The 27665-nt window shown below is 41.6% G+C and overlaps 2 protein-coding genes across 3 annotated transcripts; one reads left to right on the top strand and one right to left on the bottom strand.

Moving 5' to 3' along the window:
* Positions 1-2447: 2447 nt before the first annotated feature.
* Positions 2448-12650, top strand: LOC308386000 (TIMELESS-interacting protein-like). 2 transcript variants are annotated; one of them, XR_013969682.1, is made up of 9 exons: positions 2448-2603; positions 2705-2750; positions 4948-5095; positions 5554-5644; positions 6853-6972; positions 7106-7228; positions 7315-7378; positions 8161-8373; positions 12195-12650. XR_013969682.1 is itself a non-coding variant. In XM_080865268.1 (7 exons), the coding sequence occupies exons 4-7, from the start codon at positions 7127-7129 to the stop codon at positions 12437-12439; spliced, it is 624 nt and encodes a 207-aa protein (XP_080721394.1). In that variant the 5' UTR covers positions 3371-3781; positions 4948-5095; positions 5554-5644; positions 7106-7126; the 3' UTR covers positions 12440-12650. The 2 variants fall into 2 exon arrangements, 1 of the variants encoding a protein (XP_080721394.1); XM_080865268.1 differs by lacking the exons at positions 2448-2603; positions 2705-2750; positions 6853-6972 and adding an exon at positions 3371-3781.
* Positions 12651-13012: 362 nt separating this feature from the next.
* Positions 13013-24017, bottom strand: LOC308385972 (DIS3-like exonuclease 1). The gene is made up of 9 exons (XM_080865220.1): positions 23752-24017; positions 21637-21729; positions 21266-21554; positions 18598-18833; positions 17256-17410; positions 16902-17080; positions 16666-16811; positions 15831-16002; positions 13013-14260 (listed from the first exon to the last, which is right to left on the bottom strand). The coding sequence occupies exons 1-9, from the start codon at positions 23988-23990 to the stop codon at positions 13943-13945; spliced, it is 1827 nt and encodes a 608-aa protein (XP_080721346.1). The 5' UTR covers positions 23991-24017; the 3' UTR covers positions 13013-13942.
* Positions 24018-27665: the final 3648 nt, after the last annotated feature.

Here is a 27665-nt window from a genome sequence, read left to right as displayed (position 1 = left end):
CTTTGTATTATTTCTCACCTTGCAGTCACTGATGCTGTTCACCAGCTGGTTGTATTCAGTATTGAAGGTGTGTGTCAGAAGGCGCAGGCACTACAACACAACAGGAACAAGACCGAGCAGAGAAGGAAGAAGGCAGCAACAAGAACGCCCACTAAGCCCACGTTTTTCTCACCTTGGTGGCCAGCTCCTTCTCACGCTTTCAAAGGTGGTGCTGGAGATCTGCGAGGAGGCGGAGGTGGACGTGGACAGAGTGCTGGAGCTCACGCTGGGGGACAGAGACTCACTCAGGGACTTGGTGGTGGGAGCTGTTCCCACGGGAGCCGCCACTCCCAGAAGGTGACGGGTCTTTTCCACCTGGAAGAAAGATGGGGGCTAATGTGAGGTAGGGAGAAGAGGGGACGTTAGTCATGTAAAGGCCATAGGTGAGGGTAGGGACGTAGATCGACCGGTAAATTGAGAGCTTCGCTTTTACACTCAGCTCCCTCTTCACCACGACGGACCGGTGCAGCGTCCGCATTACTGCAGCTGCAGCCCCAATCCGTCTGTCGATCTCCGGCTCCCTTCTCCCATCACTCGCGAACAAGACCCCGAGATACTTGAACTCCTCCACTTGGGGCAGGAACTCATCCCCGACTCATCCTATATTTCCGTTTTTATATTTCTAATGTTTGCCTTGTTTTCTTCACTGTCTGGTCTGCCTCTGTCTTGCCTGTATGGATGCATTTACACCGAAATGTCCCCAACAAAGGATGTTTTAATTCACCACTATTCCAGTGAAACACGAGTCTCCCATCTTCCTGCTACCAGTCTGGAGTTTTTGTTCACCAAAGCACACACCAACTTCATACTGACGGACAGATCACTGCCCTTTTGCCGCCTTGTCTGACCGTGTTTTGTGGCTGTGGTTCACTTCACCTCACTCTTCCCCATTCTTGTCATTAAATCAGGCTGTTCTGCAACCATGGCAGCCATTCACTCTATGGCTTTATTCATGGTGTATTTTACCCCTTCACTAAAGGCCGTTCTCGTTTCCAACATTATATTTGCAGTGTTCGTCTATCTATCTATCCGGTTGTTCAGTGATGACGCGACGAATCCTACTTCCGGGTCTAAAGTAGTCTGCGTTTAATATGGCTTTTGTGTTGTTAACATGTTTAATGTTATGTATTTTCTTCTATTTGATCTCAAAAAGCTCCTAAAACAGTCAGTGATCCCTGTTGACCTCCCTCGGCTTTTATTACCGCTAATCATTTATTTAAGCTCAGTTTTTAAAACCTTACGATGTAACTACAGCCCAGCCCATGCAGCAGTATATGAATGACTAACCTCGTATTGTGGATGGATTATCTCAGTTGTTCTCCTGGCTGAAGTTTGGTCCTTTTACAGCATCCTGCCATGCGATTACATTTGTTTCTGACCACCGAGAACACTCACGTTAACTTTTATCGAGTGGAAAAAAAAGTTAGCTTGTTTATATTATGCTAACATAGCTATGTCGCTAGCGGTCACGTAGCACATCATTATATACCAGCTAGCCCAACTTCAGTAACCCTACAAACGTCACTGCTGTTTAGTTTTCTGTCTTCATTTATGCTGGAAGTGATAACAGAGCTGTATGTTTTAATTTGTTTCCAAAACCCCGCAGTCAGGACATGCTATATTGTATTTAGATAGAAGCTAGCGAGCTAACTCCCTGCTAACTTCTAACTCCATTAAATGTCATAAATTCCGTTTTCATGGATGCCTGGATGTTAAACTCAATTGTTACACCTGGTAGAGCAGAACGCTGATCATTTTATTAAAGATGAAAGACTTTAGACAGTTTTTCAACTCTCAGTAATGCCACAGTGATCGTTTGATATATGGACCTGCAGCGGAGTTTAGACCCAGACACGGCTAGTGACGTCAGACTGAACAACCGGATATCTGCGGAGTATTTTTTTTTAACGAGTATCCTATTTTCTAAAGCACAGCATGTAAAGGGTAGCTCGGTTAGCAGGATGCTAGCATGTAGCGCTTAGTGAGACACGCCTCAGACGAGTTGAGCAAAGACCCCGTCTGTGTACTTTATACGTGAGCAACGGATTTAAATAAAATTAAGGTTTCAAAAGACAAACTTGAAGATAAAAAAAATATATATATATACTCACCGGAGAGCCGCCAGGGTTTGCCGCTGCCATCTTGGCGCTCCTAAATTCAAAACTGCCTCTGCAGTCAGGCAGGGGAGGCGTGGAAATTGTCTTTGAGTTAGTCAAACGTTTTCCTTAGTTCGAGTAGATGATAAAAAAAAATAATAATAATAAATGGGATTTTAAGTAGGACTAGGCGTTCTGTAATGATCTCTATTTAGGAGAAAAACTTAATCACTCACCTTTAAACAGCTCTCTTTTAGGAGACACACTGCTGGCTAACGGTGTCATGTGATCAAACAGCGTAATTTAATTGGCTGAGAGCCACTCGACTCGATCTGGTGCTGATTGCTCTGGCTTGGGTCATTAAAGTTCATCACTTTTGCAGTTGAATTTTTGCAGGTGAATTTTTTTCAGGTGAATTTTTGCAGGTGAATTTTTTTCAGGTGAATTTTTGCAGGTGAATATTTGCAGGTGAATATTTTTGCAGGGAAATTTGGAGGATAAAAATTCAGTGTCATAAATTCAATGTCTAAAAATACTTGAATTCTGATGATACTATATTTCTTCCATAGATATCCGTGCTCTCTGTTTATTAATAAAAGCCAAACTTCATTAATGGTAAGTGACAGAGATCTGATGAGTTCTTGCTGGTTTGTATCCACAGGAGGATACAAGCAGCTGCTTCTGTTTGCAGTCACCGTGCACCAGTGTTGTGTTTAATTGTGTCAGTGTTCATTTTTAAACACGTTTTTTAAATCAAATGTTTATGTATACATCAAGATTAATGTTCCAAACAAATGACACTGTACAGCAAATACATACATAGACATGTGCAGCAAAAGGAATCCGAGAAGATGTTTAACTTCTAAATGTTTAAATTGTTTGTTTTATATCCAAAGTCTGTCAGTTTGTCATTCCCTGTTATTGCTGCTGACTAATCACTCAAAGTGACACAACATGACCGTGGGTCTGATTTTTCTGGTAAACTTGTTTAGCAGCCCACTGGAGACGGATACCCTGTTCTTTGAACTTTAATACTGGACAGAAAATCGTCTCCTTCCAGAAACAAAGGGTAGCATTAGAACTTGTGTGAACAGCAAAACAATGTAGAAGATTTCCTTTTGTGTCTGTGTTGTGTCTAGGGCTGCCACGATTTGTCGACTAGTCACGATTACGTCGACTATCAAAATCGTCGACGACTGATTTAATAGTCGACGCGTCGTTTGAAGCTTTGTAAGATCCCAAAAGACGCAGGAATAAGTAGCAGGATTTAAGAGTGTAATAACGGACTGAAACAGAAGATGGCAGCACTGCATGTACAAGGATGCCAGCTGCCGTTAAACCCCGAAGAAGAAGAAGAAGAAGAAGAAGAAGAAGAAGCAGCAGCTGTGTCCCAGAATTCATAGCGCGGCCCAGCTCAGTTTCCAACAATGGCGGCAGCTAGTTAGTTTTAATATTACTCTTATTATTCTTTCTGGGTCACAAAATAAACGTTTAACATATTTTCAGCCGAGAATGTAGCTGTGTAAACCTCAAATATCAGCTCAGTTTATCAGGACACCACATATTTTCAAAAGCGCTCCGACGTTTTCAGAGTCGTCTGTTACCCACTAGCTCGATAGCTAGCCGGGGGCTAGGTCACTAGCACGGTGAGAACACCGGACTCCAGGCAAATTGTTTTCAAACCCACCGCCGTCTTTCGCTACTCAGGTTAAATATATATGAGTCACTTAGATAAATTAAAAATGTTGTTGTTTGGCTTTTTTTTTTTTTAGTATTTTATTTGTTCCTGAGTAAATCGGTTTGTCTGAGATTAAAGTTATAGTTTTTACACAGCTGAATAAACGTCAAGCAGACAACTGATTATCAGAAGTGTGAGATGCTGGAGAATATACTCCGTTGTCCTGTTATATTTTAGATAGCAAGGAGTTTATTAAACTTCACCGAAACAATCTGCAAATTTCATTAAAATTGAATAAACTATCATCTTGTCTTTATTTTTAGTTAGCACCTTAAAAGCTTAAAGCTGTAAGCTAATGATAGTTATATAAGAGCATATGCTGCATGGTGCAATAAGCTGTAGTTTTATGTCCAGTGGATGATGATCTGATTAGTCGACTAATCGCATAAATAATTGGTGACTAGTCGACTATCAAAATAATCGTTTGTGGCAGCCCTAGTTGTGTCACATCATTTTGGCTCAAGAGTTTACTTTATTGCTATGTTTGTTTTTTGCTATTTTATTACTACATTTGTATTGTGCAGCACTTCGGTCTGCCAGGTGTGTTTTTAAAGTGCTATATAAATGATGATGACGATGATGCTTACGGAACAGCTGAAAGACTTTAAAACAAACCTGTTACTTTAATGATATTTCTGTGGTACTACAGAGTCCAAAAGAAGTATCGCAGTAATAATTCATCCAAATTGTAACTTTTAAATGTCATTATCAGCCCAAAGGTTCACAACCAGTTCATCCCTGATAGAATGTAAATATATACAAATCTATAAATTGTATTATGTATATAACTGTGAAACAAACATAATGGACCATTAATGTATCATAATAGTACATTTCTGAATTTGGGGTATAATTCCAGGTGGGATGAGTGTCTGTACAGCTCCTCCTGTTGATGTAAAAAAAGAAAAAAGTAAATGCCAGTTTTTTTTAGGTTTTCATGTTGATGTTGTAACACAGTAAAGAATTACTCTTACAGAAATAAATGTCATTTTTTCAACTTGCAGTTAAATTCATGTAACTTAATGCTGATGCTGTTGACGACTGGGGCTCACACGTCTTTTACTTTGTCTCCAGGACCGACTCACCATGGTTGACCCACAGGAAAATAGCCCGCAGGACATTCCTGACTATGACGGCATAGAGGATGAAGCTTTCCCCCCACTCCCACCACCACACTCCCCAGGCCGGGGAGGCCAGGAGGAAGGAGACCCTTTTGCAGATGGTAGATGCTGCTGTGCTCTTACAGGATTACTATGAGGTCTTTAAGATGTGATGATTCAGAACTTTGTATTTTAAATTCATGGTTTAATGAAGAATCATAGAAAAATAAGATTCAGGAAAAAAGGCTAATGTGGGAGAAATACAACCTCTCATAGTCCTTCCACAAAGCTTTTTGGAACAGCTTGATAATAATGAATTTGTTAGTTCAGCCTAGAATTAACAAATGCATGAACTGGTTTTTCAGCATCTCTCTGAGACTGGATGTTTCTAACAATAACAACACACATGTTTTTGTTTGCGTGAGCAAATGAAACCTATCAGATACTGTTCAAACCAGCACATTTCTTCTGTAACCTCCAGTCTATAATTTGTCTGGATTTAAAGATAAGCTTGAAGTTTGCCACGCTGCCAACAGAATGAGTTAGAAACACATCCTGTTGTCATGTGTTTTCAATGCAGGAGATGAAGGTGAGGTATCACAGCTGGCTGATGTCCCTACTGCTAAAAGGAGAGGCGTGAAGAGACCCCAACCCAAGCTGGACTCCCACAGGTAGCAAAGACATTTATATCACGACAGAGGGTTGAAATGCATTAAAATGCGCATTTAAATAGGAATTTGATGTCATCTTGTGTGAGCTGGGACACAAGGAGGCCAAAATCATTGATTGACGTGTGCAGACTGTCAGTGTTGCAGCCAGGTTGAACACGAGTCTGTGACTGCACTGGTTTTTATCACCGTTTCACTAATAATCGTGCACAGAGGCTCAGAGACACACTGACACACAGAGTTGTTGCAAATGTTTGAAAACGTAAGTTTGTGGAAAGAACTTTGCACAAAAAAAGTGATGTGATATTATCTGAGTGGCGACACCTGTCGTTTCGCAGAGTACTGCAGCGTCTTCTTACGCTTTAGCGGCGGGTACAAATGACTGCATCTGTGTGATGATGGTGCAGCTTCACTCTGCCAGTCATTTAAAGAAGAAAGACTCTAATACCATTGTTGTTTTCATCATTTGGATGGGCAAAATTCCCAGACTGAAAATTGTCAGAGCGTTGGAGACATCCCTGGATGTGTGTGAGAAAGATGTTTCCAGTCTCTGTACACCTATAGTGTGAACCTGGTTAGTATTGCCAACCATAAGTCAGGCTCGTTCCCAGTAGTCTCCCAGTGGGTGTTCCAGTGGCACTCCTCTGTTACTGTTCTGTTCACAATGTTCCTGGACAGAACTAAGTTATACTAAATCAAAGGATGTTAAATAAGCTTTTAAGTAAGAACGTCGATTATACTTAGGATAAAACTTGCAAGCTGTATTAAAGAAAAACATAGATTTTCATTTGATAAAATATTCAAATTAATTGCAACTTTGCTATAAATATATATATATATATATATATATATATATATATATATATATAGCAATTTTTTATTTTTAGATGGAGAAATTTGACTATTTCTCATTATACTGCCTTATGTACAAACAGGTAGGAAAAGAAAGGTTGTGGGCACCCTGAAAACCAAACACCCTACCCCCCCCCAACAAGCTACTGCCTTCTGAACATGGTACATCTGAAGGCACTGACATTTCCATTCAGAGGGTCTGTCTGTGTTGGCCCTGTGACAGGCTGGCGACCTGGCTGCTGGGATGGGCTTCAGCCATCCACGATCCTGAATTGGATAAGCCAAATACGCCTGGATGTGCTGCTAACCCTGCTTGTAATCCATTAATGGTTTAACTTAGTCTTAATATTTTTTCCCAGGCTGATATCAGATCGAGGGCTTCCAGCTCTGGGCACTCTCTTTGACAATATCCAGTTCAAAGGCAAAGGTCAAAAGTTGCCCTTTCTGTCGTGGTCAAAAATGAGTGAGGGGAACCAGAGGTTGGTTTACCAAATTAAGATGTCTTTTGTTCCAATGACTGGAAGTCATTTTTTAGTGGGAAGAAGAAGCGTCCTATCACACACAGCCCTCTTTCATATCACTACTCGCTGTTTTTGATGTTTGCCCCATTAGGCTGCAGACCTGCGGCTGCTGATGCAGAAGATGGAGAACTGGGCCCACAGGTTGTACCCCAAATTGCAATTTGAAGATTTTATTGACAAAGTGGAAAGGCTCGGCAGCAAAAAGGAAGTGCAGGTGAGAGGAAGCAGTAGAATATTTCCTGCAAGCGTGTGGGATTCCTAATGTTCAGAATTTGTAATTTTTTACTCATTCTTCTATAGACATGTCTTAAACAAATACGACTGGACATGCCCCTGACACATGAAGATTTTACAAGTACAGATGGTAAGAAGAAAAATCATTACTGATGGGGATACGGTGGACTAGGGCTGTGCGATATGACCAAAGTCTCATCTCCCGATATAAGAATTCTATCGTCCGATAACGATATAAATCACAGAAATGTAACATTTTCTGTCAATTCTGTGAATCTCGACTTGCGTGAAGTGTTTCCAGCTGCGCGTCATGTAGCTGGAGTCGAGTGTTTTAACCGATGCATGAAACGACACATTTTTAGACAGAAGTTGTAACGGCGCCGTTTTCTTTGTGAGTATTTATTACACGGCGTGCTGCGGGGGAAAGCCTGTTCTAACGTTTGAGTCTAAGGTTTATTTTTTAGCACCTGGCGGCTCTGTTTTACTTCTCATCCGTAAACACTCTGCTCTTTCACGTGATTCCGTTTATTTTGAAAAGCCTCAACAGGATCTTGAGCTTTATTCTGAAAGGTTTATGTGGAACATAAACAAGCGGACACGCGATGGTTTTACCGTCGTTGTTGTTAACGACAACGCATAAAAACAGGCGCTTGTCCGTCCGTAGTGTGGTTATATATAAGAGAAAGAGAGAACTTTACTACAGTGACATCAGAACCATGAAGAAATATTGCCGTAAACAGTTTATTTTGCGACACCACGAAACAAACGATAGCGTAAAATGAAATAGACGTTTTTGTATATATCGTTGTATCGAACAGCCCTACGGTGGATTCACACCTGCAGGTGCACATAGGAAATACTTGCCATATTCCACAGGACTTAATTATCAGCACTGCTTGAAATTGTGTTCAGGTGCTGGTGACGAAGAGGTACAACGTGAACTGGAAACATTTGGGGATCCTGATCTGTTCAGCAGAGAGAGTTTTATTAATGCTCCCCAAGGGCAGATTGCCGAAGCCCTCGCTCCCCCACCTACTCCCTCTCTGACCGAAGAGCAGCAGAAACGTATTGAGCTGAACAGACAGCGGGCCCTGGAAAAGAGGCGCGCACGCCAGCAGCAAATTGGTAAGAATGGCAAAAATGTATCATACAGCTGGGACACAATATAACAGAAATAATTAATGATTCTGCTACAAAACATCCAGCGAAGGTTCATAAGGATCATCTAGCTTCATTGGTGTATTAACTTTATATGAAAATACAAAAAGCAAAACATTGAATGTACAGTATATTGCCAAAAGTGTTTGCTCATCTGCCCCCACACTCATATGAACTCGAGTGACATCCCATTCACGACGTCCGCCTGTGCAGCTATATCAGCTTCAACTCTTCTGGGAGTGTTTATGGGAGTTTATGACCATTTGTAAGGTCAGACACTGATGTTGAAGGCCTGGCTCCAAATCTCTGCTCTCATTCATCCCAGTGGTGTTCTGGTCAGGACTCCCATGCCAGAGTTCATGTCTTTGTGGACCTTGCTTTGTGCACTGGTGCCCAGTCATGCTGGAACAGGAAGAAGCCATCCCCAAACTGTTCCCTTAAAGTCGGGAGCCAAAATGTCTTTGCATGCTGAAGCATTAAGAGTTCCTTTCACTGGAACGAAGAGACTGAGCCCAACTTCTGAAAAACAACCCCGCACCGAAATCCCCCTGCCACCAAACCTGGAGCTCTGTTGTCCTGGCAACTGCTAAGTTGACTTGTCTATCGGCTTTCCAGATTGAGAACTGTGATCCGTCGCTCCATAGACTGCATCTCTCCTGTTCTAGAGTCCAGTGGCGGCGTGCTTTACACCGCTGTGTCCCATTGCTTTGCGTTGCACTCTGTGATGTAAGGCTTGGACTACAGCTGCTCGGCCATGGAAATGGATTCCACGAAGCTCTCTGTGCACTGTTCTTTAGCTAATCTGGAGACCACGTGAAGTTTGGAGCGATGGACTCCACAGAAAATTAGCAACCTCTGTGCGCCTCAGTATCCACTGACCCCCACTCTGGGATTTTACGTGATCCACCACTTGATGGCTGAGTTGCTGTCGTTCCCAAACACTTCCACTTAGTAGCAGCAGTCTGCATGCCTAGGTGCTTGATTCTATACAGCTGTGGAAGTTACTGGATCACCTGAATTCAATGATTTGGATGATGGGTGGTGAGTGAATACTCCTTACAATATAGTGAAGTGGATCTAGTGTATATATCCACCAGAAACCCTGAAGGTCGAGTGACGAGTTCCCGTATTGCACAGTTCGTCCAAACCACCAGAGATTCCTCACATTAGTGTGGAGTTTGGTAATAAGAGGCAAAGCATGTAGAAAACATTGATTTCTTTACTGCCTGTCTGATGTCAGCTTCAATTAGGCGTAGTATTTTTGTTTTTGCCTTACACTTGTGATCCAAACTGTTTTTACTTCCTCTTTAGTTAAAGCGGAGCCAGCTGTCTGCGATCTATTGTCTACAAATCTTTAACAGTGACATTAAATCGTTCTTCAGGGTCCTCATTTACCGCAGAAATGATGTAATGTGATTTAAATGAGACCCATAGAAAAGAAAATGACCTGTTGATCGGTCTCTATTATGAGCCTTCACCCATAAAAATGTGTTTACAGTTTATAACACTAGATGGTGATATGAGACCGTTTCCATTGTATTACCCGAGCATGATTTACTCATCGACTTTAAACTTTCACATTTTAGTCATTAGTCCTCCTTAAGAGGAGCCAATCCACCCCCCCCCCCCCCCTTTTTTTTTTTCTGTCCAGTATAGAAACTAAACAGCTGACATCATTCGGGTAGTGTAGCTTCCAGAGATCTGAAGTTAACGTGAACTCTGGAGGGCAGTCAAAAGCTTAATTTTTTATAATGCAACATACTATTATTTACATACATATTATTTTAATAAGCAGTTTCAGGGTTCGTGCTGTTTTAATGAGTGTTCGATGGAAAACGACACTGAAGGAATTTGTACTCTTGAGTCACATGACAGTAAATAATTTCGAGTATGTGTACATAACACAGGCTAATGTTTAAAACTATGATTATTATTTTGCTAGCTATCAAACTTGCTAGAGACATGATTGAAATGCACTGAGTGTGATAGAGTACGGCAGTGCTAGCACAGCAGTTAGTTATGGCATGGTGATTTATGCAGTGTGCTTTAAACTTGGCTAACATTACTTAGCAGTAGCAGTAATATTAGTGACTTCACTCAAGTGAAAGCTTTAATCGTTAGTCCGACACTTAACTAGCCAACTTAAGCCTTAAAGAAAAACTGGTAAAAAGAAGGACTGATGCATGTGGGCACAAAGAAGCCATTTCTTGTGCTGCTGAAGTTCCCTGGCTTTCATTCAAAATGTGTTTATCGTGAGCACCGACACATTAAACCATTTAAAAATTATAAATGGCTTTAAGCTCACATTGATGCCTGTGGGGCTCTATCAGCCACGGAGACGACAGACACATTTTAGTGTTTTAATGAATGAATGTTTCATACTTTAAGGCTGCCTGTTTATTTAAGGGAGATGAACAATACATTATTATTTGACATAATTCTATGACAGGTGATGGACTGAATAAATAGATTTTAGGTCGATGTTTGTGCGTTTTTAAAGTCTTATATGTTGAATTGAACTGAGTGTGTCATCTGTTCAAAGCCTCCCGTCAGTGCTGTTCTCCATGCCTGTCTTACTGTACATGGTGTTATTAGCACAAACACTTTAAAGCTGATCATTTAGGACTGTAACAATAATCCAGAGAGCAATGTAGTCAAACATCTCACAGTTAGTTTTATTGGGAATGAACTTTGACCTGTTAGGCCCCCAGGGCTTTTCTGAGCTTCCTGCTCGAAAATGAAGAGGCCAAAATAAATGGAGTATTTCTCTGCAATTACAAACTCTGTGTAAACAGTCTTGGTATCAAAATAAAGCTAACGCTTGTGAGCTGTCATCAGAGGGGTAAATATTACTGCAGATGTTACTATGTCAAAGTTACTGGGACTCAAACATAGAAAAAAATGATTATTTCCCTCACCTAATTTTTAAAAGTATTTTATAGCTTATATGCTATAAAATATACTTTGGGTCACATTTAACTCCAGAAAATCATAAATCAAAATATGGATGTTACCTGTCCACAGATTCATGGTGATGTAACTGCTCTTTTAACTGTTTGGTGTTTGTAGAAATGGTTTACAGCTGAGATTCAGAGGCTTCTGTGGACACTCATGTCTGCACTTATATTTCTGACCTCGTGTTATAACCGATTAAATGTGATCTCCTCTCTTTTCCCCCATTTTTGGTGGTGTGGGTGCTTAACTAGTTAAAGTACCAAACATCTGTCTCCTGTTGTTGTGTCACGTAGGAAAGAAGCATCAATATCTGATGAGCAGACTTGTTCATTTGTGCAGATTTCTTCTTTTGTGTGGTTGTTTTTTCCAAGTGGAGATGAGCATCTCTAACAAGTTGATTTGTTCACATTTGCACATCTGCATTTTTGAGAGAAATGAGTTTTTTGAGTTTGTGCACTATATGCATATAAGACAACCATTTCCTTTTTCAGTATTTTTGTGTGGTGCATTTTTCTCTGTTTTAACAAAAGAGGAACAAAGAACATTTAAGTCAACCTAAGACGATTTGTTTTAATTTTTACATGGTCTTACTGAGGTGATGCAAAGTGGAACATGCAAACTGTTTTTTTGGTAATGTGCTGGAAAAGCTTGATAATGGACCTTGAAAGTGCTTAAAGTGCTTAAATTTGACCCTGAACAATGAGTTTGAACCCTGCAGTTTACAGTTTCATTTTTCATTATCTCAGCTTTGCCTGTCTTTTATAAATCGTAGTAGACTGAGTGTGTCTGTGTTGACTGAAACCATCACTGTTTCTAATTCTCAACCCTTTCAGGCCCTTCAGCCTCTCAGACTGCTGACATGTTAGGAGACAAACCTCCAGCTGCATCCTCACCAAATGTCATCAAAGGTTCTACTGATGGAGATGAAACTGTAGAAGATCCTGACCTCGAGCCTTCCAACAACACCTCCACGCAACAAACCAGCCCGCTTCCCCCCAAAGACTCTGAGCCCGCTGAGGCTGAGACCGGCCTCAGCCCTGAGCAACAGCTCAGCAACGACTGTGTAGAGGGGGATTAAAGTTCACGTGCAGCAGTTTCTGCTGAAAAGCTTTGGCAGTGAGCAGATTTAAAGGTTTCCCAATGTTCGTGCCTGCTCATTCGAGTAATGTTGTGCATTTCTGGTGGTTTATATCTTGAGCACATGTTCCTACTGTGACGTCAGCTTTGGGTTAGCAAAGACATTTATAATCAATGGAAATAAATGTTTTTCTTATTTTTAAAAGTCCAAATCCTAAACGTATTTACCATGTGTTGGTATCTGTTACAGAAAAATATTTGAACTGATCCACAGTTCCTGCTCTGATGCATCTTCTTTCTCCAGTTTCACTATTGGCAGAATTTTGGTTGCAAACATGTTTCTATAAAAGGCCTCTGTGTGTGTGTAGTATGTGAGCTGTCAACTGACCATCACCCTCTTCCAAGCATTAAGTGCTCGTTCAATTATGAACAGTTCTTTCTTAAGCTACTGCAGGGACATGAAACGCAACACGATGAAGTGGCTCCATCTGCGCTAATGAAAACACCATTTTTAATTACAGGCCACTGCACACATATTGAAATAGTTATGTACAGTTCATATTTCTGTTGGTAGTTCTAGAAAACAATCTTAAAATCCACAAACCAAAAAACGCTTCTGATTATTTACCAGTTCAAACAATAAAAATGTCCTTGGTGTTGGTGTCTTCTATACAGGCTCTTGATATACAAACTATAAGATAAATACATCCTAGTTTTATACATCACTTCCAACACAACCAACCTCAGGTGTATTTCATTACTCTACGGGTTTATTTTAAAGTCTGCTAATGAGTGACATGAAGTTTTATCAGTCCGGTGACCTGTCCAGGGCGTATCCTGCCTCTCACCCTATGACAGCTGGGACAGATTCCAGGACGTGCAGAAGAAAATGGACGAGTGGACGTTTTATCATCTCCAGAACAATACTCGTGCTGGGTTTTGTATGAAGTGGTCACAGGTAGTACAATATGTGTGAACTCACCAAAAATGGTTCTATAACACAAGACATTTAATTTACACAAGACATTGATCCCACCAGTGAGATATTGAGATCACTGGTGCTGAGAGAAAAGCCTTTTGTTACCAGACTTCTTTAACCTGCTGCAGTTGACTAGTTTCCTGCAGGATTGAACCACATTTGCAGTGAGTACTAGGTCTTGTCAAAGTAACTGCTGACACTTCACTGGCATTAACACGTTCCCTATCCTCCTTACAACTAAGTTTAACTTGATGTGATTTTAAAAACTAACTTTTACAAAACGTATCCACTGATTCGGTTTGACTCTGGTTTCTAAAAAGATGGCGGGACATGTTTTTACTTAATATTGTGTTTGCTTTCCTGTGACTTCACACACTCGTGTGGTTTGTCCACACACAATCTGGAGCTACAAGAATGACCTGGATGACTCAGCACGAGTGATCTTCAATGATCACCGTTCTGTTAGCGCACAGCGTGCAGTTCTCACAAGTGTCTGCTTGGAGGTAAAGCTGGGCTACAGCGTTTCTATGCTGTTGTTGCCGGGAGGCGTGAAGCCCTTTCCAGATCCATCAGAGCCAACTCTCTGATTTCTTCCAGAATAGAGTACAGACTGGGAGTTTTGCTCTGACGAAACTCTCTTTCCTCTTTGGAGAGTTTGGGGCGCCGGGCTGTCTTCTCCTGAGCCAGCGCCTCTTCATTCTGACGCACCACCTCTTTGACCAGCTGACTGCGGCCCTGAGGGCTGGGCTGCTGGGACTTGGCACTGTGGTGAGGCTTGTTGCTGATGACCTCGAGGTTTAGACGGTCAGCGTGGCAAGTTGAAGAGTGGACAGAAATACGAACCTGAAGAGAGCAGAGAACGTAAGTCACAGTATTCCTCAGTTCGATCACTACACAGTAATGGCACCTACTGAAAATAGTCTAATGGAATGCTATGCAAAGACAGGCCCACTTAAGGTTTGTGACGTAATATATAACAGCAGTCCTCTCAGCACTGTGCGCAGCGTCACAGCTAAGTAGACAGTGGTGTAGAGTGGAGAAGTTTCCGACTGTGCCACAATTTTGTTCATAAATAGGATAAATTGGATACGTATGTTACACACACGTATCCAATGTAACAAACGTTCATCCATCCGTACACGAACTTTCTTTACTGTGCTTTCTAACATTCACACGACGTGGAGACTGGAGCAGAGGGGGAGAAAAACATTCATTAACACTGTGACCTCGGTCAAGTGTCACAGTGAGGTTGTTGTTTTGTTGATTTGTTTGTTGAATATCATCATCATCTCTTTGTTTGATATGATCATAGCTTGACAGCAGTCAATGCTGTGGTGGACAACTTGTGTTTGGGCTAATGTTTCTTTCTATCTTGTTTTGGCCACATGTGTCATCCATCATCATCCATCAGTAAGCTATGTTGTTAGCATTGCCTTTGCCCTTTGACATTTATGACCCCAGGATAAGTCCATGAAAGAAAGAAAAGATGTTGATAACAGTGGAAGCAGCAGTACTCTGTCACTTTTTCATGTCTTAAAGCCAAAGATGTGAGAATAACACACCGTTACTTCAGTTTCTTTTTGTTAGCTAACCTTAGGGTAATGTTTCCTGCTCTTTTTGCTTAAATCACATGCACTTATTCCTCACAATCATCGTGTGTAACATGCCTGAACTTAATATAACTTGACGCCAGTGATGGGCAGCAACGCATAATTAGATTACTTTTTTCAAGTAACGAGTAAAGTAAGGGATTACTGTTGCAAAAAAGGTAATTAGATTACTGTTACTGTCCCGTAAACACGCTGCTCTACTGTGTTACTAAACCGTGAGTTTGTTTGCAAGAGTGTCTCATGACAATGACATAAGTGCATGCGACGTTTGTGGTAACAAACGTGTGCAGAGCAACAATGGATCATTTATCGAGTGCGAGAGAGAGAGTGCGACCGTGCAGCGTTTAAAGGCGTTTATGTGAAAACAATTACCGCCCACTGTCATTTTTTATCTCCCTTTACAAAAAGGTTTGTGTAGAAACGCCACAAACTGGAAGCATTACATTTCTTGTCTTGGAGGAGAGCCTCCCCCCCCCCCCACACTTATGTTTTTGTTTTCATATAATATTTAAAAACAATAAACTGAATAACTTTAAATGATTTATTTTCAGGAAGCATTTTCGTCTCATTCATCTTACTGACGTTTTGTTACCTTGAGATTAGCTAACAAAGCAGCAACCACACAACACTTTATCACAACAAGATCATAAAACGTCTCTTAATGTTGGACCACAAAAGATCCAGTAGTCGTATGAACCTGTGATTCATATACACTCATGCATATATATTTGGAATCGTCGCCTTTAGGCGCTGCATTGCTGGAAACCTTCTAAAATGATTGATTAGCGTTTTCTGTGACTTACGGTGATGTGGTCAAACAGTTTGAAGGTGGAGGTGCCACAGCTGGAGGTGGTGGTAATGCGGTCCGGGTATTTTCGCACAGTGCCACCCTGCCAATCACAGCTGCCGTCCTGTCCCGCTACCACCACCAGGCCCTCTTTGTTCTTCAGATACACAGGCCCCCTCACACCATACCTGTGAACAACATGGCTGTGGTCAGAGGCAGCCTTACTTACTCAGTGATATTACTCAACCTGCTTTGCGCCCTGTGATTTTAATCATTACATGGATTCTACAGCCTTCTCAAAATGACCACAGGTTACATTTTAATAAACTGTTAATATTGCATATCCCTGTAACACCACAAGCATGGAGAACACTGATGTTATTAAATTACACTTTCCTTGCAATAAACAAGCAGCAACCTCCAGAGGTTAGCTAAGCTAACGTAGAAGTGCCACAAACACAAGGCTGGCTCCAAAGCACCGTCCCTCCCCACAGACTCAACTTCAGCAATGCAATTAACTTATTTAAAGCCTGGTAGAGAAAAGATTCGGGGTTTTAGCCGATTTTCCCTGCTCACAATAAATGTTTAAGGAATTAGTTTAGTAAATTTATACAATTTAAAACTCATTTTGAGGTTTTTTAAGAGAAAATAAAACTAGCGTGTATACTGTTAAATATACATTGATTAGCGTGCAATTACATCTTCCAACAAATTCATTCATTGTCATAAACTTTGAATTCGTCTATTAAAAATACACGAGTGGTTGGCCGTCTGTGAGCTGCTGTACAGCTCCATTAAACAAAGGAAAAGAAGAAGACTGCAGAACAAAACACAGGACTGACGGTTCTTACTCTGGGATAAACACCAAGACACCGTTGTCTCGAATGGAGTAGACAACAGCGTCAGCCACACAGCACGGGTCTGTCTGAGGGTCTCGTTCTCTGAAAAACAGACACTGAAACAGTGCTGTGGATCGCATTTGGGCTGCCTGTGCTGCCTGCAAATGAAACACAGACGTCAGCACAGCTTCTGTTAATAGAGTAAGAGGTGAATCATTGAAAAACACAAACAATAAAACACCCCTGACCCTGTTCTTGCTGTTGACATGGTGAGCCATTTCCTCCACTTCTTTGTTACTGGCTGGTGCTTTACCAGATACAACGCCCCTCTGCATGTGCAGGGCTGCGGTAAGAAGGCGGTGCACGACAATGTCTGCGTACCGACGGATGGGTGAGGTAAAGTGTGTGTAGCGATCCAGAGCCAGACCTACGACAACGAAGCAAATATCAGCACGTTAGCCTTCTTTCTAGTTCTCAGTCGAATAATTCTTCACAAACAACAGACGTTGGACAAGTGTGTGCAGACGTGTGATGGATGGACTGACCCACAGTCACACTGAAACTCTAGTGCAGCCAATAAAAGCTGTGCAGCGGTATCGTACCATAATGGTAGTATTGGTCTTGAGGATGAGCACCAGTGGAGAAGTACAGAGCCTGTGACATAGCAGTGGTGGCCATCATTCTGAACAACCTGTTCACCAAGGGGTCCTGTGGGTCCACAGCTCGGTCCAGTGAGGCAGCTAAAGCCTTGTTGGACCTGAAGGAACAGAGCCAGAAACCAGGGATGAGTGAGGCCTCTCATCTCAGCAGTCAGTGACACAAAGCTACTTGCATCACCATGTCTCTTGTCCTGGGACCGGTTCTGCTGTTGGTTTAACCCCCCCCCCCCCACCACAATCCTGCAACCGCACATTCATATTTTGTTTTCAAACTCCATTGCAGTTCATTCCACGCCTCAGATCCTCAGACCTTTTGTAAACAGTTAAACAAATAAAAGTTAACTGTAATAGATTACAGGTTGTAATTAAATAAATCACTGCCTCTTTTAAAAAACAGAAAAACAAACCATCTTTAATTATTTGAGTTGTTTGTTTTGTTCCCGTGTGAGAATATTCAACACTGCTCTCTGTGCAAAACGGGTTTAAAAGCATAAACAGCTGTGGGATCCTGTTTGTCCGGGATTTGAACCGGGGAACAAACTGCGGCAGGATCAGCGTTGTGCCGAGGTCGGCATCGCCGACAGCATGTGTTCCCCCTGCGTGGCGAGCGTTCGCTGGGCACGGAGTGTGGATCCAGGTTACGCCGCCTCCATTACAAACAGTCAGACGTGGAAGTAGTGATGTTTTAGTTTTGTAAAAAAGTGAAACCTGAGTGTCGTTACATTACCATTCAGTTTAAGGGTTACAACAGAAAATGAAATATTTATTGTCCTCTCGTGGTATCAGACGGGATTATTTTAACAAACGAAGGACATTTTGCCTGATAATTATATTTATCCTGTAACTTTACTGTGTAAAGAGCTAAAACCTCCAAAGTTTCAGGAGTAGTTAGTCGTTATAAGAAGTGTTTGTGAACTGAAAATCAAGAATGTGGGATCCTGTTTGTCCGTGATTTGGACAGCCCAGCGTGTGCTCCCGACGCAGGGGAAACTAATTCTGTCGGGGAGACCGACCTTGCCACGACAGCTGTTGTGAAGCTGAAGCCAAAGGCAAGATATGCTTCATCATATGTTCTAGTCTTTGGTTTGGAAGCATATTTGGCTTCAACCTCAACCTGAGCTGAAGGAACATGTCTTCTTCTTGTCTGACTGCTCATGTGACACCTGAGTGTGTCCCCGTGTTATCAAACATTTCAGGTTCACACACTTGTGTGTCTGAACATGATGTGCGTTGGACTACAATATGCATTTCCTCAGTTTCTATACTGAACAGTCAAAAACATTACCTGGTGTCAATGGTGAAACCTTTGGCCTTTGCAGTGTCCACCAGCTGGTTGAATAGCTCCTGTTGTGGTGGTGGGTGACACCTTAGAAGGGCCTGGTTGGGGAAAGCTTCCTGGATCTTGCGGGCCACCCAGTGGTTGGCGTAAATCATGCACTCTGCCACGGTCTCATGGACCTCCAGGGGCTGACGAGGGACCAGGGCCGTAATGTTCCTCTCCTCATCCAGCTGGGCACCCACCTGAAAAGGGAAAATGCTTCTAACGTGACTTCAATGAAAAAGAATATGAAAATGCATCAGTGGGCCACATTTTACTACAGTTTACTTTAACTCAGTTGAACATGCACCATTCCACCGGAACAAATGCTGCACGGAGAACCAAATGTGAATGAATCTCAACCTGAAAACAGTCTACTGTCTTTCCTACGTTCAGCTCTCTATCATACCAGTAAGAACACATATCCCTAACAGGCACACAGCTCTGCTCATGGGCACAGAAACTCCACCGATCTGCTGTTCATGCTTTTTGTTTATAGTGGACAGCCAATCAGAGTTTAAGTTAGCTCAAAGGAAATGTGCCTTAAAGAGAGAACAAAACTTTTCTCAGACTAAGGATGAACTGAGGGGACCCAAAGTACTTCAGCAGGAACCAAAAGAAGCCAGAAAGTTTGGATTTGAACACAGTTTTGGCCGTTTTATATAATAGATCAAGATGAAACATCTGTTGTCCTTATCCTTCAGGACAACAGATGTTTCACCAGCGGTCAATAATCCAGCTTTGTCAAGATAAGAACTTGATTTTTGGGTGGCAGCTCAATCATTAAACACACTTTTAGAAATATATTGGTTTTTCCACTATCCCAGAAGCAACCCGAGAGAATCATTTTTACTTCATATCAATATTCTGTGTGCGTACAGCCATAACAGGAATGCAATAACTGAATAATAAATAAATCCAAGACATCCTATTAGAGAGCATCTTATAGAACAACAGGAATTGTCCATATGAGGTTTTAACAGATGGCCGACCAGCCGCTGTAGATAAATGGCTGTGATCTAATGTGAAAACTGTCAGTGGTTTCACAGTGGAGTGCTTGGTTTCTTTATTCCAATATTCTCACTGAAATGACTTTCTGATAAAATGTTTTCTGCTGAGGAACGTGTTCTGCTTAGACGCCTGATTTTAAAAATAACGTCTCTATTAGACCGTACTATAATTTATTATCGATGAAAAGAAATATATGGTATCCATCTGTAATTCTGTAAATAACACAGCAAAAAACCAAACTAAACATAAAGACCTGGAAGACTCCTGCGTCTAAATTCATTCAGTTATTGTACTGAGTCCTGAACATGTTAGAAATATGGTATCTAAGCAGATTCTTACTCTGGATGGCATTACCTTGGCCTCCAGTAACGCTGTGAGGAACCTTGGAGTCATGTTTGACCAGGACATGTCCTTCAATGCACATATTAAACAAATATGTAAGACTGCGTTCTTCCATTTGTGCAACATCTCTAAAGTTAGAAATATCCTGTCTCAGAGTGACGCTGAAAAACTAGTTCATGCATTTATTACTTCCAGGCTGGACGACTGTAATTCATTATTATCAGGATGTCCAAAAAACTCGCTGAAAAGCCTTCAGCTGATCCAAAATGCTGCAGCAAGAGTCCTGACAGGGACTAGAAAGAGAGAGCAGATTCCCTTCATTGGCTTCCTGTTAAATCCAGAATTCAAAATCCTGCTCCTCACATACAAGGTCTTAAATAATCAGGCCCCATCTTATCTTAATGACCTTGTAGTACCATATCACCCTATTAGAGCACTTCGCTCTCGCTCTGCAGGCCTACTTGTTGTTCCTAGAGTATTTAAAAGTAGAATGGGAGGCAGAGCCTTCAGTTTTCAGGCCCCTCTTCTGTGGAACCAGCTTCCAGTTTGGATTCAGGAGACAGACACTATCTCTACTTTTAAGATTAGGCTTCAAACTTTCCTTTTTGCTAAAGCATATAGTTAGGGCTGGACCAGGTGACCCTGAATCCTCCCTTAGTTATGCTGCAATAGACCGTGGCAGCTGGGGGATTCTCATGATGACGCCGAACATCATCATCACCTCTTTGTCATCATTATCACTGACTACATGTTTATAGACCAATCTCCATTTAATCATTAGTTATCATTAATCCCTGGCCCTTTTCCACAGGTGTCTTTTGACCTGATTTCCTCCCCTCGGCTGTATGAAGTGTTTCGGGGTGACTGATACTGAATTTTCTAACCATGATGTCATCTGACAAAATGACCAAACACAGAGGTTAAGTCAAACTTTCACTTAGACAGAAGCTTAGAAGGGAGAATCTTCTGCAGCTGAAATGTGCGAGAAAGATAGTGGTTCCAGTTTTTAATGTGCAGAATGGATTTCTCTCCACTGAAGCTATGTGCACGGTTTACTTTGTTTGATTCACTTCAGATTCATTGAATCATTTTGTGTCGTATGTTAGACGTCAGTAATGACGATGTGTTAGGGTTAGACACTCAGCTATAACATGCTTACGCTTTCAATTAAGAACATGAACCTTAAATGTTTGCAGTCTTTATTTATATAGTCTTACTGTTAAGTACACACATTACCAAAACACACAAAATACTCTATGAAGATACAAGAAACCAATCATACCTCCACTCCTTCCAGCTCCAGCGCTCCTCCTCTGTCCCTCTTTGCCCGAAGATGTCTGGCTACATGTGTGAGCATCTCAAGTGCCTCAGTGAGTTGAGCTAGCTTAGAACCCTTTTCCTGAGGACCCAGGTTGGCCAGTTCCGCTACCTCAACCTGTTCTCCGTTGAGGAGCGCCTGAGCCAGCTCGTAGTGGAGCTGATAGGAGGAGCGGATGAGTGTACGACCATACCAGACCTCTTGGACTTCAAGGGATTCTGCGTCAAGCTCCCAAAGCACGCTCATTGCATACCTGAATTTGAAAGTGTCAGTTACACAACTAGCATGCATTTTAAGCATATGAAAATGAAACGTGTGATGGGAAGTCTACTAACCTGTCAGCACCTCCCAGCAGTGAGCAAAGGTCTGCGCTGAGAATAGCAGGCAGCATGTCGTACCTGCGGTCTGCCAGGTAGTAGGTTGTAGCCCTTAAGAAGTGACATAATAAATATAAAAAGGCAATGAGATCAAAGCAGCAGCTTTATCATCTTCTTTCTAATCAAAAGTGAGACATAATTTGAAAATAAGTACTAAATATTCAGAGTTTGTTCCACCTTTGTCATTTTCATCCTTCTGTTTATTAATAAGTCAGGAAGGATGAAATAAATAAGCAAAATGTTTTTCTTATGATTTAATAAATATTCCCCATTTTCTGAAATAGAATTTAAGGCTTCAAACCACAATCATGAGATTTTAATTTACTTCTTTAAAGTGTGGAGGCGAGCTGGACAGGTGGGTGATCTGCACGCTGCTTTGTGGACAGCTATGAAATGTAAAATGGAATTTTAGAGTAAGTCAGAGAGAAAGCAGAGGACCAAAACTACATTAAAAATCACAACATAAAAAATATATAGTAAGATTTCAGTATTATTTTATAAGTGCACGTTGTTAACAGTCTACACGGAGTTTCTCTCCTCACTCGGCTCTCAATCATCTTCTGTACATGCTGCTGCTGCTGCTGCTGCTGCTGCCTTTAAAAAACGACATGCACTTCATGGACCTTCTTACTAATTTATCTGCAGACTACACTTTATCAGATACATTTTATTAGCACTGGGTTAGACACTTCTGCCTTCTGAACACTCCTTTCTTCACTTCCAAGACTCAACAAGGTGCTGAAAGAATTCCGTAGAGATTTTGGATTATAGCGAGATTACACCGAGATGACAGCAGAATGCATTTGCTGCAGATTTGTCGGCCGTTCAGCTGTGACACAAATTTTTTTGGGCTGCTTCCCTGTCACATGGTGTCATCGCTGCATGTTCCCAGGAAGGAAAATTTGTGGAGATCAAGTGCAAGCATTACTTTTGCAGCCCCGACCTTCACTTCATTTACTGCAGATATTTTAAACTCAGTTTTATTCATTTGTACAATACAGCACAAAATAAATAAATAAATCAGAACATGTGCATATATCTGGACATAAACACAGATGAATATCTTCTTGTTCTATTACTGTGGTTCAACTGTCTTGTATCATCATCCTCTTTATTAATAAGATGCACTGAAAGCCAATTATAGACAAACCATTAACATCAGGTACTCAAGGTCACATGCCATCATGTGACCTCCGGTGTTTTCCTGACACCCGTAACTGTACAAAGGGGATCTGAAAACAAATGATGTGTGACACACTGTTCTTTACTTCTACCACTCAGTAGAATAAAACTAATTTAGTTGGAAGCGGACTCATTTTTCCTTTTTTTGCTGCATGACCTTCTGGTTGAATGTTGTGTACAAGTATGGCTGCCATGTCCCGTAGTAATATATGTTTATGAAGGCCACAGTGAAAATCACTCAGGCTTTCCCACAGCGGAAACATTCCCCTGTCCTGTTAATGGCATCGTACTCAAAATGAGCACAAGTTCTTCGTAACAACATGGACCACTGTGTTCTGTGTGTAGCAGTTCTCTACTGTGAGAACCCCAACCACCTTTTAGCACGACCAGCATTCGTCCATTCGCACACATATTCATACAGCGCGTTAGTCTATACCTTTAAGCATTTTCTCTCACATGCACACTCACACTAACGGATGCATCCAGGGAAATTTGGGGGTTAAGTATTTTGTGCAAGGTGACTTTAACATGAAGCCCGAAGGCACCAGGGATTGAACCAACAACGTGCTGACCATTGGTTCAATTCCTGGTGCCAGTGATACTTTCAAAGCCATCATGGACCCTGTGAAGTCCTTCTACATGTGATTAAATGATAGACATTTAAGGCTTAATGCTTCACATCAGACACGAGCCTTATTTAAGGTGGCCCTCTGTGTTATTTATAATTGCGCTACAAGGCATGCTGCTGATGCAACATTAATTCAGGCAACAACTTTCTTGCCTCTTTGTACTTCTGAAAGTTCCTCTGAACACTTATGCAAGATGCTGTAATTTTCTTTTATCCTTTTATATCCCACCTACTCTACCCAACCACTCCAACCAGTTCCTCACCTTGAACGTGCCTCCAAGTCTGTGAGCGAACCCTCTTTGACAAAGTGAGTGACATCAGCAATGTGAACTCCCAGCTCCAGCCTTCTGTTGGGGAGCTTGTGTACAGACAGCGTGTCGTCTACATCTTCACAGCCGCGTGGATCGATGCTGAACACCAGGCGACTGTCCCTAAGATCCCGCCGCTCTGCCACCTCAGAGGGGTCTACCGTCCACGGCTTCTCCAGAGAGTTGACCGGCATCTCTCTCAGCTGATGGCAGACGGACAGGCACAGCTAAACAGCCGCATAGTCTTTTGAACTTTTCACATTTTGTTATGATTCTATACAAAACATTAATAATAATAATAATAATAATACATTTTATTAAGCGCCTTTCAAAACACTCAAGGACACTTTACACAAAGACAAAGCAAAACAGTGTTTCACTTTCAGTTGCTCCCTTGTCACAAGGGGTCACCACACCTGATAGCTCAGCATCTTTTGATACGGCAGAGTTTTATACCAGATGCCCTTCCAGGCACAACCCTGATTTGTATCTCCGGTTGCAATCGAACCAGTGACATTTTGCCTGCAAGCCAGTGTGTAAACCACTGATGAAAAAAGGAAAGAATGAACTATTCCACATATTTAATGATTCTTTAATATTTTGTTGATTTGATAATAATAATAATAATAATAATGGATTGGATTTATATAGCGCTTTCCAAGGCACCCAAAGCGCTTTACAATGCCACTATTCATTCACTCTCACATTCACACACTGGTGGAGGCAGCTACAGTTGTAGCCACAGCTGCCCTGGGGCAGACTGACAGAAGCGAGGCTGCCATATCGCACCATCGGCCCCTCTGGACAACAATAGCTATATTGCAATCTTTAAAACCTTTGGTTACTATGGTAACTCTCTGATAACCAAGCACTCTCTGATGTGACCAATCACAGAAGCTCTACTGCCACCCCCTTTATAACATAAAAAGTTATGAATGATGTTCCAGTCTATGATAGTGGACTCATCTGTGCTTGTCCTTTGTTACAGCCCATTGCAACCCTTACACTCCTTACAGTGGAAATGCAGTTGTCTTCAGGTGTTGCCTAGGTTTAACTGCCGATTGTCTACACCTGGTGAGGTGTGGCTAAAGGCGTTCCTGAAGTGGTCTAGTCCAATCACCTTCTCCAGGCCAATCAGCATTCATGCTGTGTCCTCGGTTATTCTTCCTTGTACACGCCTCATCTCATCACTCATGCTCCATTCAACCATTCCACCACCAGCTTCCAGGCTCTCGGGGCTCCTGCTCTAATCCTTTTCACAGACGGGGTTCTGTTCCGCTGAGATAGGCCATCTGAGTCTAACGGCAAATCACCTGTTTAAATTCTGTTCATCAGTAAATCAATTTCATTCTTTCAAATAACCTCTCCTTATTAAAATATCTGTACTGTATTTAGTGATGAACAATTGTTAAACTCTGGTGTTTGCTCCCATAATTTCCCTTTTATTTTGACGCTCTCTGCTCTTTCCTCTTTCACCTGATCTCTGACTGCGATTGTTTGGAGGTGAAAACCAAACATCACCTGGGTTTCAGAAAACCAGAGTTACCCTGGTAAGCAACCATTCTCTGTATCTCACTATGGGAGATATAATCTACTTCCAGGTTGTAAGTTCTTTATCCTTAACAAGGTATGGAGCAGGGTAAGCCCACACTAAGGACTGAGTGTGCCAGTGAGGATGCAATAATATCAAAAACGCATAACCTAACAAATGTAATAGATGGTCCTCTGGTGAACTGTGAAGGTCACACTCTCAGTAGCCTTCAACAGCCACACAGACAGATACACTCAACAAAACAGGAACACACAGATGCTTCAATCTATGCAAAGGAGTGCAAGACACAGAAAAGCGCTATATATGGCTACATTTTCAGCAATTTACCGTTTAAAAGTGGGCCCTGCATAAACAGGATGTGGACCAATTGGTGCATTCCCAAAGTAAATGTGATACGAAAGAGTAGCTAAATGCAGTTTAATAAATGGAAAATAATCCTCTCTTATTTAGCTAATCCTGAAGGAAACATAACACATGTGGAACAGAGTTAGGAATGGGTACCGGCAATGTTCCCTCGAAGCTGTGTGTGTGCACAATTGCGCACTGCTGGCACGGTCTCTGCGCACAGAAAATCTGCGTTGCGCACAAAAAAAAAAATCTAACCTGAATTGAAATTAAAATCAATACTTTAACAAGTCTGTTTTGCAGTGTTAGTCAGTGACTGGCTGCTCCCGTATGGGATCCAGCCAGTAATGCGATTCACATTCGTATATACGCAGCTAATCAATGTCGTTGACAGGCTCTGACAGCGTCCTTATGTGCCGACACCGGTGTTTTAGCGAGCAAAGCGGCGTGGCGACGTTTAGTGTGTGTCAGAACAATGAGGCGACTGCTGAGTGTTACAGGTGTTACAGCAGTGACACATCTGCTGCTGTCAGGCCTGCAGGTATCAGGCTGTTGTTCTCCTTCATCTCATAGTTGACAGAAATTATTTTTGGAGTGGCACAAATAATTTGTGTGGCATCAGATTTGATGCAATTTGATGATTGTTCTCTAAATAATTTAAAATGTTTATTTAAAAAAACGCCTTGGCTGCATTTTTAGGTAAACAGCTGCAAAAAACTTTGTTGTTTGCATAACTCAGTTACTTTTTTGAAGAAGTAACTATATAATTAATTACCCAACATTGGTCATTATTTACTGTATTTTGCAGACAGAGTTACAGACTCTCTCCCAGACCACAGACTCATAATACAAGTCAGAGCTTTATGAAAAAAAAAACAAAAGAAACTTGTGTTTTCAAAATTGGAGTTCAAGTTATTTTTACTTCCAATAGTGTTAACATGCTACACAGGTCATGAACAAGATTTTTTTGTTTTGTTTTTTTAAATTTTCATTGTAAGTGGGCTAAAATAGTTAATTAAAAGTAGTCTAACATAAATGTAAATGCTGTAATTTTATTATTTTAATAAACCATGTAACTTGCATGGATTCAATGCTGGCGTCACCACAGTGCACACGTCTGCTGTTGCTCACAGTGGTCCAAGGGATCGCTCAGGGAGTTTCTGTGTTCGCTCAGACACATGAAAAATTAGAGGGAACATTGGGTGCGGGTATACCGGATACGGGTGGCTTTTTTTTTTCTTGAGATGTCATACACTTTGGATTCTAGCCAATCATTTTACGTTTCCGAGGATAGTAGGCGGGTCCAGGTACGTATGTTCTTTGAGAGCAGAGCTACAGATTAAATGTCCAAGGCAAAGCGGTCAAAAGTCTGGCTGTACTTCACAGCAAAATATGCAAACTCAGCAGCAACAAGTGCTTTAAGGTGATACTGTGATACTGTGCAAAGGAAGTAACACCTCGAATCCAATGAAACACCTGGCAACGCAATAGCGTTTTTTTAAAAGCAGAGAAATGCGCCGTATTTGATAGCTTGCTGCGAGACTTCACACCGAGCACATCTGCTGCGGGTGGGTTGCCTGTTATTGGACCTGGAGTTAGCAACATCCCCCAAAAACCCGAAGAGGAGAGTCCTGGCCCCTAGCCCTGCCAGTGTAGCAGACGGATGATGATGCAGCAGCAACCGTTCTTCTCTGCGTGAGGAGCTTAATGTTGTTCGTGTGTAATTTACGTTGAGTAGGCTAACCACGTTATTACATTAATGCATGTAAGGTGAACTAGCAAACACCGTCGTAGTTACATGCGACTGTCTTCTTGTTTGATAGAGTGATACCATACATGCCCTGTAGCTGCAGAAAAAGCTAACACCGTTATCTTTTTACAAAAAAAACAAACAGCTAAACATGTTTTCCATTATTCACCGGTTCCAAACAAAGTAGGTATGTTGTATCAAAAGAAAAGGCTAACTTGGTTA

Source organism: Rhamphochromis sp. 'chilingali', assembly GCF_963969265.1.
Source record: "Rhamphochromis sp. 'chilingali' genome assembly, chromosome: 18".
NCBI classification, from domain to species: Eukaryota; Metazoa; Chordata; class Actinopteri; order Cichliformes; family Cichlidae; genus Rhamphochromis; species Rhamphochromis sp. 'chilingali'.
This window is presented reverse-complemented; position numbering and strand designations above follow the sequence as displayed.